The 13,076-nt window shown below is 45.3% G+C and overlaps 1 protein-coding gene across 1 annotated transcript in view; it reads left to right on the top strand.

Annotated features, from left to right (window-relative positions):
* Positions 1-394: 394 nt before the first annotated feature.
* The window catches only part of nav1a (neuron navigator 1a), a gene marked incomplete at its 5' end in the record, with an annotated part of 68,208 nt that continues 55,526 nt past the window's right edge, over positions 395-13,076 (top strand). The window contains one exon of the mRNA XM_080030597.1: positions 395-1,178. Coding sequence (XP_079886723.1) covers positions 395-1,178 — 784 coding nt within the window. The remainder of the gene's footprint in view (positions 1,179-13,076) is intronic.

Here is a 13,076-nt window from a genome sequence, read left to right as displayed (position 1 = left end):
ATCAGTGCTGCATGTTGTTTTAGCGCTGCTATCGTGGCACGGGGAGCTGCAGACACGTTGTGAGGAAGTGGGTTTTTGTCACTGGACGCACATCTCTCTACAGATCCATGGATTACCAACAGTGAGTAAAAAGAGTGACTGCTTCTGCCACTCTACTAGCCCAGTCGTCATTTTCAGCTGAGGGGTTGAACCCCACAGTCTCACACAGCGGGGAGTCCGGCTCAGTCAGGACCCGCTGAGGACAAGGGGAGGCAGGCAGGGAGGGAGAGAGTCTTTGTGTGCTTCTACTCATTCCTTTCTCCCCTTATCTTCCTCTGTTTCTTTGCTGCTGTCTGCTTGTGTGTATTCCACTGTGTGTCACTGATGCTGTTGCTTGGCTCTCTGCACAGGAGGGATGCTGGAGGCTAACGTGGCTAACGTTAGCATGACAGCTAAGCCCAGAGAGCTGGACCTGAGGTCTGAAGCTTCAGCCCAGGCCATGGCCTCCAGGAAGCCTGGCTCAGCCAAGCCCCCCACTCTGCCCCAGGGACCATCGCGTACCCCCGGGTCAGAGCTGAAGGTCTACCGGCCCGCATGTGGATCTATACCCATCCCCGTCCCCAATTCCTCCAGGCTCCGCAAGCAGCGATCGCTGAACAACCTGTGTGTGCTCACCGACGCTGAGAAGAAGCTGCACCTTTACCAGTCGCCTGCACCTGGCCCCACCAAGCCGGGCCAGACTAAGACAGGTCAACCCGGGGTCGGGAGACCACCGCTATCCCGGACACTTTCAAAGTCAGAACAGTCTCTTTTCCAGGGTAAGGCCAAATCTTTCTGCTCCCCTTCTTCAACTTCCAACGTGAGCAAGCAAAGTCGGATCCCTGCCCCTGGTAAGCTACGTGGACCTTATGCCGAGGTAAAGCCCATCAGTAAGGGCCCCGAGGCAGGCCAGAGTACCAACACAGACACAGCAGACCAACCAACTAAGGCTAACTCCAATAGAGCTGGTAATACTGGGACCAATGACAAGAAATTAGGGGAGAAGGGAAGATCTGCAAGTCTATCAGCGGAGGAGAAGAAAGAAAGGAAGGGGTCAGCGATAGAGGGAGAAGATGATAAGGGCTTTCTGAAGGTGGACCCAGAGTTAGTGGTGACGGTTCTTGGAGACCTGGAGCAGCTCCTCTTCAGCCAAATACTTGGTGAGTCTCCTATTCTATCTTTTGTGCACAGCTGCAAGCATTATACTGACATCACTTCGGACAGGCTACAGTAAGGTCAGAATAACAGTTAACAAGAGTTACTTATTGATTGATTGGACGTTTAATAACACAAGCATCCTCCTCTCCTCTACTCTGCTCTCCACACCCAAACCGTTCCCTGAATTTTAAATGTGTTCAGTCTCTATTCCAGCAGAGCATAATGTCAGCAGGTTTTTTTTCTTCACGCATACCATGGTGAGAGCCCACGCTCTGCAGCTTCCCCTTGTTTACATCACTGTAACAGTCAAATATGCTTTGTTTATATGTGTAACATTGATTTATGTATCTGTATGGACTAGCAATGTGTGCACCCATGAAGTAGCTGAAGTTAGCAGTTCTAGAGGGCTGACATTATTTTGTTGATGATTCATTAGCCAGCACAGTGTGTTTTGTCCTAGTCTCATCTGACCCACTGCCACAGTGAGCTAGATTTATATCAACCAATCACACACCTCCTTCCTTGTCCTCTCAATATCTCTACACTCGTAGTTTTTCCGTCTCTAACCCTACAACACTGTTGGCACTGGAGCATATTTTGAAATTGAAAGCAGCTCCCTCATGTATTCATGCATATATGTGTGCAGAGAAGGTCTGTGTCAATACCGCAGCATCTCTTGGCCCGCACCGAAATCAGCCATTCGTTAATAAAGGCCGTGTGAGAGTGTGGACTGGTGGGGTGTGTGTTCTCAGTCGGTAAATAAAACGGTCGCATATTGAGTCGGGCTCTGGTCACAGTGGGCCACGTATTTAGCCTTGCACCACTCCCACACACACACAACCCTCCCCTCACTTCTCCCCTCCAGCTCCATTGATCTCCGGGCCACTGACAGATGGTCACTGTCCCCCCCCACCCTCCCTCCCTCCCTCCTTCCACCACCACCACCACCCCTACCTCTTCCCCCTGTTACCGGAGGCAACGTGCGGGAGGAGAGAGGGGAATCTGAGGGGGTGGGATGGGGGGCGGGGGGAGGTGGCATGGGGCAGGTAGTTAGCCTGCTACCGTTTACAAAAACATTGCAGACATGTGCGCCCCCCCCTCCCCCCCGTGAATACACACTATCACACACATTGACCGCCAAATGTACCAGGACACAGTATATTTAAGGTTTTCGCTAATGGGCGTACAAACTGTGAGAAGGATGACTGTGAGTTTGTGACAAATTAGGTTAAACAAGGGTTCAAAATATGCAACTAACATCCATTATTCAAATGTACACACACACACACACACACACAGACACAGACACACACATTTTCGTGTCATTGTTTTTCTCTGTCCCATCTATTGCTCTTTCCATTCCATTCGGCTGGAGCAGATAGCATCAGAGAGCCAGGGTGATGGCCAGAGAATAGTGTAGCGTGTCGTTACATCCGGCGTGATGGGGAGGGAATTATTTTCTGTCCATCATCAAACCTCTTTCTCTCCGTCCTTCCTCCTCTCTCCTCATTTGCTCTTTCTCTCTCCATCAGCTTGCCTCCTGCACAACACAGCCACAAGTCACAGCTTGCGTGACCTTGTGTGCGTGCGTGGTGTGTTTATGTTTGTGTGTGTGTGTGTGTGTGTATGTGTGTGTGTGTGTGTGACCTTGTTCCTTGTTTCACTCCTCGTTATAATGGCGCTGGCCACACCTATACACCAAGCAGCCAGGTATGGGAGGAGGGAGAGATGAGGATGGATGAAAATAGACAGAACAAAAAGTAGAGGAAGGTACAGGGTAAGAATTGATATTTATGAGAGAGCAGCATAGGGAGATAAATGAGAGAGAGAGACAGGGAAAGACACCGAGGTAGGCACTGGAGTAAAATAATGGTAATAGCCGATGACCCAAATACCTACCTGGCATCCCGAGTGGCCGAGGTGTTGCTTGAGGTCATGACATTCTACCATTACCTGCCAGGGGGTTTATCATAGAAACCACAGCAGGTGTGTAGGATAGTTGTGTGAGGAAACTCATATGTGTTTGTGTGTGTGTATACATTTATGTGTGTGTGTATGTTAGGGAGAGGTTAATTGTAACTTGCCCTGTTAGCTTGCGGCTGTGGGCTCATCTTTTATCGTATCTGCTTCTCCATTTCCGATGGGACACGCAGCTAATTGGTTTCTGCCCGGCGTGCTCTGTCACAGGAAGATAGATTATGGTTGTTCAATTGCTTTCCTCGCCTTCCCATGTACTACAGTCCCACCGTCTCACACAGGACAAACCATGCGTCATTGTACTTTATGGTTTTGTTACAGAAGCCACATGGTATAGCTACACAAGAATTAAAATATGTGCCTGTGTCTCGAAACATGCCCTGCTGCGTAATAGCTAGTAGCATGCACTGGCTGTCCTTCTGAGGTTAGCCCACAGTAGCAGAAAGGCAAAGTTAATGGAGAAAGCCACACTGGGATGTACAGTAACCCAAGACCATCAGCTATGCACTTAAAAGGTAAAACTCCCTCCCACAAACAAACACACACACACACACACACACACACACACACACACACACACACACACACACACACACACACACACACACACACACACACACACACACACACACACCCATATTCAGTGAATAATATAAAAATACAATCCAGGATATTGCAATGTTAGGCCTATAGGTTTATCTTTCGAGGTTATTTAGGATTAGTGTCAGTATCATCTGTTTCTCTTTAATCGCACATACATGTTTTACCACTGGGAGATGAAGAGCTTTACGTTAATTGGATTTATAGGAATTACTTGACTTGTGTGTCCAATGGCACGGGGCAGCGGTTGACTGGCCGCGGTAATTCTCCCAAATGCAGCACGGTTTTATAAGATGTCTTGTTAACAGCATTTGCATAAAAGGTTGGACATAGAAGCAGAGCATGGTGACCTGTTAAACCCTGACACTGAAGTGAGTCAACCTTGAATGACACCTTGTAAAGCATATACTGTTTACTGCACAGTACAGTTGAAGGGAACTGAACCTCAGATGTGTGTCCCGCTAATGACACCTCCCTGTCCCATCCAGCACCCATAATGAGGTGTATGCGAGAGAGGGTAAGCTCCCTTAAAGCACTGACCTTTTCACAGCATGGGCCAGCCTCGGTTTAGAGAGGATCCAGTCTAAAGACACCAGCAAGCAACCGGATTAGGCCTGGCATAAAGATAATGAGAAGATCCAGCCTCCATTCCACTAATCACAGATCTATCACCACCCTGGAAAAGGCCAGGAGCCATCAAGACTAAAATGAATTACAGATTAAAAGCCTAAAGGGCATCTGTTTGGATTGGAGATTGGATTGGGTATTTAGGGGGGGGGGGGGAGTTTTACTTTATGAAGGATCAGATAGATAAAATAGATTTAAGTTAGAAGATTGGAGATGTTGTGTCTTGTGTTAGGGTTGGATTGAGCTGGTTGCAGAAATCTGGGGGGGATGGGGGGGGGGGGGCACGGGGGACGACGACTGTGTGACTTCCGTGCGACCAAAAAGGTTTAGCAGATAAGATCTAAATGCAGCTTATTGACATGATGAGAGCAGCCTTGACTACCAACGTGCTTATTAATTCACTGTGACATTTTATTGTTTGTGTGTGTGTGTGTGTGTGTGTGTGTGTGTGTGTGTGTGTGTGTGTGTGTGTGTGTGTGTGTGTGTGTGTGTGTGTGTGTGTGTGTGTGTGTGTGTGTGGGCATGTTTGTGCGGTTGGTTCCTCTTGCATACTTGTCAACTGCCTGGAACAATACACCTTACAGAATTATCATGGAATACACACACACACACAAACAAACACAGGCACACAGAAATGCACACACACACACATATACAATCCTGTTTTCAAGAGAACTTAACAGCGCTGCAGGAAATAACAACAAAGCACAGCAGCTTTAAATGTCCTAAGCGCGCAATGTGTGCCACGTTCCGTCACTGCTATCGTCTCCTGTCTATATTCCACTCTGTTTTCATCCTTTGGGCTGTGACAGGGTATTTTTCATACTCAGCCGCTCCATTGTGAATACAGTGCTGCTGAGTCGCTAATGTTATGCGGGTGCGGCCAGATTGCATGGTTCCACCCTGGGCTTTGCTGACTGAAGGATTCAGCAAAGTCGTCCTGCCATCGAGGACTCGGAGGTGTTAAATTTAGGAATAAAAGCATCCCTTCAGATTCTCTCCCGCTTTTCTTCCTTTCTTTAATCTCTGATGCGAGTTGACAGGTAGCAGTGTTCTGCCACCAGTCAGACAGCAGAGAGGATATTTCTGGTAGGCTATAAGTGTTGCAGGAGTAGGACACAGGACATCTTTTGAGTGTTATTAGGGATGTTGTAATCATAGATAGGTTGGGTACACATGGATATGAATTTATTTCTGTGTGTGTGTGTGTGTGTGTGTGTGTGTGTGTGTGTGTGTGTGTGTGTGTGTGTGTGTGTGTGTGTGTGTGTGTGTGTGTGTGTGTGTGTGTGTGTGTGTGTGTGTGTGTGTGTGTGTGTGTGTGTGTGTGTGTCTCAGGGGCACACACTTGACTTGAATAAAAGTTGATTGAATTTGCATTGGGGACAAAAGTGGTGTCCCCAACTGAATCAGTGGTCAAGGTCAGGGTTCCGGCAAGTACTGGTTATGGTTAGGTAAGTCTCCAGGAAATGAAGGAAATTCTATGTGTGTGTGTGTGTGTGTGTGTGTGTGTGTGTGTGTGTGTGTGTGTGTGTGTGTGTGTGCGCGCTTGTGTATTTCTGTTTGTGTGTGTATGTGTTTGTTAACAATGCTTTATGGTCAGTCTCTAAGGACTTAATGCAGAGACATTGCATTAGTGCAGTCTGCTTCCTGCCATTCTCCTCCTAAATCATATTAGTATACTCTTTGTGTTTTTGTCTCATCAGCTCTTGTGCAACACACACAGACATGCACATGCTGCTTACTACTAAAAAGCAAGCCAGTATACATTAACGATAATATATGTATTTTTTTTAACTCTCACTTAGAGAATTTTAACTCACCAGCTTGAGTATCAAGATGAAATAGACGGTGGTGGATAAAGAAATGATACGTACCATAAACATTCTAGCCAGGTTCCAAAAAATACATTCATTTTTCATGTATAAAACATTATATACTGCTTTTCTGTGAATTTTTCAATCCCACTTCCGTTCATTGTCTTTAGTTCATTACTAGTCTTACAAGGCAATAACACAAACCTGATCTATGCACATGCACTCATTAAAATGTAGACTCTTAATACAGATGGATATGATATACTTGTGTGTGTGTGTGTGTGTGTGTGTGTGTGTGTGTGTGTGTGTGTGTGTGTGTGTGTGTGTGTCTGTGTGTGTGTGTGTGTGTGTCTGTGTGTGTCTGTGTCTGTGTCAGTGTGAGTGGGCGGAGATAAAGACAGAAGAAGACTTGAAAGATGCCATGTGATGATGCATGTTATTCTGTTCTATTTGTGTTTTCCTCTTATGAAAGGTCTCAGTTTAATAGTGCTCCTTGTAAGTGATGTGGCGACTGGTCTTATGACAGTAGCCTATTGCGATGGGCTTATACCATTGACAGTGATGATGCAGTGCCAGTGGTGTAGGCTGAAGCTAAACCAGCAATAATTAACAAGCAGACGTCATTTGAGAACAGCTACTGTATAACACTTCCTCTGATCCTATATGAAGTACGTTGATACTTGATCGGCTATTTGATTTTGTCTGATAACTGGTTGTTCTATGTATGTTATAAACATATTCTCAATGGAGTCTCCTGAAAGTGTACACTTTGTTGAGATTGTATATCTCCCCATAAATATCACAATATCAAACGACATGAAGTGTGATCGAGCTTTGCTATTCATGTCAGCTGAAGCTGCAACGATGTATTGTTGTAACTATTTTTCATTGATAGGCTTTAAAAAAGAATAGTGAAATTCTGTGGTTCCAGTTTCTTTCTTCTCTGTATATTTTTGGGGTTTCCTTAGTCTCTTGTATTGTAGTGAACTAAATATATTTGATATTTGAAGCTGTAACCTTGGGCTTCTTCAACATTTCCTGACATGTTATTGATCAGAAGGGTAATCCATTATAATAGTATACACTTTTCAGGGGCATTAACAGTGCCGCCACTGCACACTGAGGGCAGGCTGTCTGTGTGACAAGTGAGAGCGGAGCTGCAGCTGGGTTTAAGCACATCGTAAAATACACTTCCACAGGAAACAACTCTCTTGAACAAAAATACACCCAAACATTGCCACATATTACGGTCTGCCTTGGCCTGTTACTGGGTTTATTTAGTGTGTGTGTCTGTGTGTGTGTGTGTGTGTGTGTCTGTGTCTGTGTGCTTGCATGATCGTGTGTACTAGCTCAGTCAGTATTTAAATTAGGTTTCCAATTTAGATTGAAGCTGAAAGTTTTCAGACATACACATTAAGCACAAAGAGATACTGCTGAAAGCTCTCTAGATATTTTATATTTAATGATGCCTCACACACTCGCATGCATCAAAGTGGTTGATTGTGTTTTTCCTCTAGGTGATATTTCTGTGACAGCCTCATCTGCATACAATGTGTGTGTGTGTGTGTGTGTGTGTGTGTGTGTGTGTGTGTGTGTGTGTGTGTGTGTGTGTGTGTGTGTGTGTGTGTGTGTGTGTGTCTGTGTGTGTGTGTGTGTGTGTGTGTTTTAAATTGTGCCTCCCTTTATCTTTTCCTGTCAAAGCACCTCACACGTTTAATCTCCTCCAGTGCTGCTCGGCAAAGAGGAATACACACATGCACCCGTTCCTCTTTGTGTATTTGCCTATTCAGGAGCGCTAGAGGAGACAGGTCCATTTGGTGTTACCTCGGCGAGGTCTCAACCTTCTTATCCGGGAATGTAAACTTCCCATAAGTCAAACTTAGCGGATAGCATTCTGATTTCTAAGCAGATAGGGCTGTGGTTAAGGTGATATGGCAAGTGTGTGTGTGTGTGTGTGTGTGTGTGTGTGTGTGTGTGTGTGTGTGTGTGTGTGTGTGTGTGTGTGTGTGTGTGTGTGTGTGTGTGCACGTTTCTGTGAGGATGAGATAGAAGTTTGAAGGTTTTAACTGTATACTAAATGCTGTGCAGACGATCCCGGATCTATATGTAATATCGTCATCCGTCGGTCCTCAGGTCTGCAAGTCATGTGTTGTGTTCAATGTGTTGTTGTAGTGCGATTTACGTTATGGAAACTTCTCATACATAAGGGTTCCCAATTTGAAATGGATTTCAACACGGTCAGCTGCCTGAAACCACAGCTGACTATCTCTCTGTATCTTCCCATGTCTGCCCACAAGCATTGAAACGCTGATCGCTCTGATTGCTGCAGAATTTGTTGCATTTTGACTGTTCAAGTTTAGTGTACACAGACGCAATATTCCGCTATGAAAGGCTCATTAAGCATTCATGTCCCATATCAGATAGAACCGTCAAGAGCTCAAACATCCTGTTGCAACATCCTGGTGAAGCACATGAACTTTTAAAGTGTGTGTGTGTGTGTGGGTGTGTGTGTGTGTGTGTGTGTGTGTGTGTGTGTGTGTGTGTGTGTGTGTGTGTGTGTGTGTGTGTGTGTGTGCGCGTGTGTGTGTGTGTGTGTTTCTGCGTGTGCGCACAAGCGAATTAGCAAATTTGGGTGCATTGGAGCGTGTTTGTCGGCTTTGTCCAGATGTGCAGGGATGGCTGTATGTTGTAATGTTTCCTGTTTTGCAAACTGTCTGAGGTCAACAGAGGTCTAATGCTAGGCTGAGTGGAGACATTCAAATATAATGAGTGACAAACAAAATACAGAATAATATGCCATTTTAGAAGCTTGGCACGTTCATATACATATCCATATTGAGACAGGTGTAAATATTCTGAACATTAGTTTAACCTGTCCATTTCTTTACCACCATGCCCTAAAGAAATGTGCTCAAAGGGACATGAAAACTTAAAGAATAACAAAAACCACAAAGGTTTTACTAACATCCTGTATTAGGCCTTTCACACCGCCGCAAAATCGGAGCTAGTTCTGGGCTTGTTCGGAGTTAGAGCCAGTGTTTTGGTTTCACACCGCCAGAGAGCCTGCTCCGGGCCGTAAAAACCGGGGGAACTCATACCCCAGGATTGAGCAGGGTTTGATAAGAACTGCTTGCGCGAACGGTTGGGGGAGGGATTATCCTGACCAACCAGAGCAACTCAAACCTCATGCCCGCCATATTTAAAAACACCGCTACTACGAGACGTAAACATAACATAATTACCGAACGTAGCGATCAAATTGACCGGCGAGAATACGCTGTATGGGTCCTGTTTGCTTAAGAAAGCAAAGCGAGAGCCAACAAGTGTAAAAATAAGACGTATTCGCTGCTGTTGTTGTGCTTAAAGCTAGCGGTAGCTTTAGCGTTAGCCACAAGAGCAGCGGCGTCGGGTGACGTACACACACGTTTACAGTGACGTCATGACGTTGCTCTCTTGCCGGCTCCATGGCTGTCTCCGGTCGATGTGAAACCAACCGGTTCATAACTGGGATAAGGCTGTAACCAGTTTTGAACTGACCCCAACACCAGCCTGGAACTGACTCTTGGTTCATTTTGGTGTGAAAGGCCTATAAGTGTGAGTGTCCGTCACTTGTCAGGAATGCTGTAATGATTGCCTTTGTTGCAGACAAACAGCCACTTTGGAAATGTATTATGACTTACATATATCGTTATGATGAAATAGTGATGCTGCACATCTATGGTGCAAAAAAGGTAGTGTAGCCCTGAGGAGTGTTGCAGTGACACTAACATATGTGCACACACACGTGGTCAGGACAAAGACAAATGAACTCCGGAGGGAAGGAAGGAAAGAATAGAAACAGGAGCCATTACTCAAGCCGTCATCCATATTCTGCAAAACTGAAGCTCTTTGCCGGTAAAGACACACCGACGCTGAAGTGTGGGCAGACGGATGAACACATTTTGTAAAAGGAGGATGTGCCACACAAACACATACACACATGGTCACACAATGGCAGACTTCTTCCTGCAAGGACAGAGCCATTTAGTTGATCTTTGGGGAGTTTATTTTTTCTTTCTAATGGAGAGAGTGACCCAAGAGAGGAAACCAAGTGGACAGCAGTTTATCTTATGTGTTTGCTCACTCTGCCTGCCAGCCACATCCACATTATAAAAGATACTTCCTAAGTATTTCCTACTTCCCCGCTTGGCTTGAAATATGTTATATTTGTCTTATTGTCAACAAATCCCATTTAAAGACCAAAACCAATGAAATTCCCCCATCAACGAGTATCGTGTCGCCAATGCCTGATATTGCTTCTTTCTCTGTGCTGCGGAAGTCCACTGTTGTCCAAAGACTATTTAAAAACGTTATTAATGAGTCACACTGTTGGCACCGCGTGTTCCTTCCTTATGGACAAACACAGGCACGGAAGGTAATTTTTTTTGTCAATGACTACAGTAGGCTGTGGTGGTAGAGCAGGTCTTCCACTCAGCATTGGGTTGGTGGTTCCATCCAGAGGCCTGTTTCAGGTAGCTGGTTTTGAGGCAACTCAGAGTTTGTTCGCTTTGAGTTAGTGGAAACTCTGGGTTTTCAGTTTCAGGTAGCAGGTTCAGCGCAACCGAGAGTCAGTTATCTCGACATCTGCAATAGCTTTCCTGTCTTGAGGACCGAAAAAAAAACAAGCTCCTTAAAGTTGATGCTTATTTAAAGGGCAGCAGCTCTGTTTAATAGGCTTTCGGCATGACCACACACAGTAAGACAGAAAAGGGCAATGCTTCTCTTTATTGCCAGTGTAAATTTAGGTTGTCTCGCTATCCGTGCTTTTTGTTAAATTGGCAGATTGTGCCGAAATAAAATGCATTCATCCTTTACACCTCAAACCTTCTATTTCTTTTGTCCTCTTTGAAGTCTTTTCTGTCTCTGTTTTTCCTCTGAAAGCAGACTCACATTAGGATGCAAAGGGTGTCCTGCACATGCTGTAAACGCCTGCACTTACAACAACACTCTCACTCTAACTTGCTGACTCTCATTTTAAGAGTCTGAGTGGACCATTATGAAAGGCCCCTCGGCTAGTTTCACTGGCTCTTCAGTGCTGGAGTGTGTGTGTGTATCGAGAAGTGGCAGGTGGAGCCCCGCCTTTCCAATGCATAGATACACATGATACACACAAGACCTTCTACACACATGCACGCACGCACACACACACACACACACACACACACACACACACACACACACACACACACACACACACACACACTCACACACTCACACACTCACACACACTCACACACACACACACACACACACACTCACACACACTCACACACACACACTCACACACACTCACACACACACACACACACACACACACACACACACACACACACACACACACACACACACACACACACACACACACACTCAGTTTAAACCAGATCAATGTAATTCATCTGCACCCCTGGGGAGCTGCCAGGGCTGACAGGGATATTTGCATCCCTAATTTCCCCACCACCACCACCACACCCCCTCCTCATGCCAGCTGGGACCACCAGCGCCAGGGCAGGCAAAGCCGAACAGGAAGTCTTTTACACACACACACACACACACACACACACACACACACACACACACACTCGCAGACACTTACACAATCATGCAGACCGTTTCTAATCAATTTGACGCTGATGTTAAACAAAGCTCACGTTTAGGATAATTAAAATAGCCTAATTAAAGCCTGCATGGGTGTGTGTCTGTACATGACTGTGTGTCACAGTTTGTCTGTGCTTGCATGTTTTAGTGGTCCTTTGTCTCTGAAAAATCATTGTTTGACCAGATTACAAATAAGTCAATTTTAAAGCTGAAAAGAGGCTATTTTATACTTTAGCTTGAATTTCCATACAGTGCATAATTTCCTTTCATGTGAGCATCTCCAGTAAAGTAGTGCAGTTTTGTGTACGTTTTGTTATGAAACAATTCTATTTGGTGTGAATGTGTGTCCATGTTTCTGTGTGGAAGCGGCAGAAGGTTGTTTCCCAATGATTCCATCAGTTTGCCACTGAGCTGCCTGTCCCCGGGGCTGCCTAATCAATTGTCTACGTGGCCATTCTCTTAAGGAGAAATCAATTTGGCCTCATAAATCGGGTCTGGTGTGAGTTTCTTAGTGTGTTAATGAGTATGTGCAAGTGGGTGGGGTCGACCCTCCATGCATTTTCTAGATTGAGGGTCCATATGTGTGAATGTGAAGTCTGCAGCTGTTGTTGAGATTGACAACCTCTGGCAGCTCATGATTTGCCCTCCTCACTCATTAGAATAGCTTCTCCACCTCCTCGCTAGCCAGCTGGACTGAGATTATAGGAAGGTGGGTGTAAAAAAGGGTGTGTGTGTGTGTCACAATATAAAATATGTTGTTCAGAGGGCTTTGAATTGGTCTGTGTTTCAAGGGGGGGGGGGGGTGTTTTTGAATATTTAACCAGACAAAGAGTCTACAGCAATGCTAGCATCTGTAATGCTGGGCTTTGAGCTACATTCTAATTCCAGCGTGCTAACAAGCTCTCACCAACATGTTGATGTATAATGTTTACCATGTGTATTGTGTAGCAGCTTAGTTTTCTACTTCTGCTAATGAGCACTAAACAGGAAGTACAGCTGTGGCTGAGGGAATGTCAGTATTTATCATGAACCAACCATGAAATGGACCTTATGTGTCTAGAGGGTTTAGAGATAACGTCTTATTAAAGTCTAAGACCAAAGTCATACCATGTCATTCTGTGAGGGTGCATTAATGTGTGAGCTAACTTTCATAGAGTAATCCATCCAAAAGTCACAAGACAACTTTGAATCAGAAACATACAGTAAGTGTAGCCTCATGGTGGCACTAGAGGAAAAGGCAGGGCGATC

This window comes from Ammodytes marinus (assembly GCF_949987685.1).
Source record: "Ammodytes marinus genome assembly, chromosome: 7".
Classification (NCBI taxonomy): domain Eukaryota; kingdom Metazoa; phylum Chordata; class Actinopteri; order Uranoscopiformes; family Ammodytidae; genus Ammodytes; species Ammodytes marinus.
Note: the sequence above shows the minus strand (reverse complement) of the source record. Positions and strands in the feature narration are given on the sequence as shown.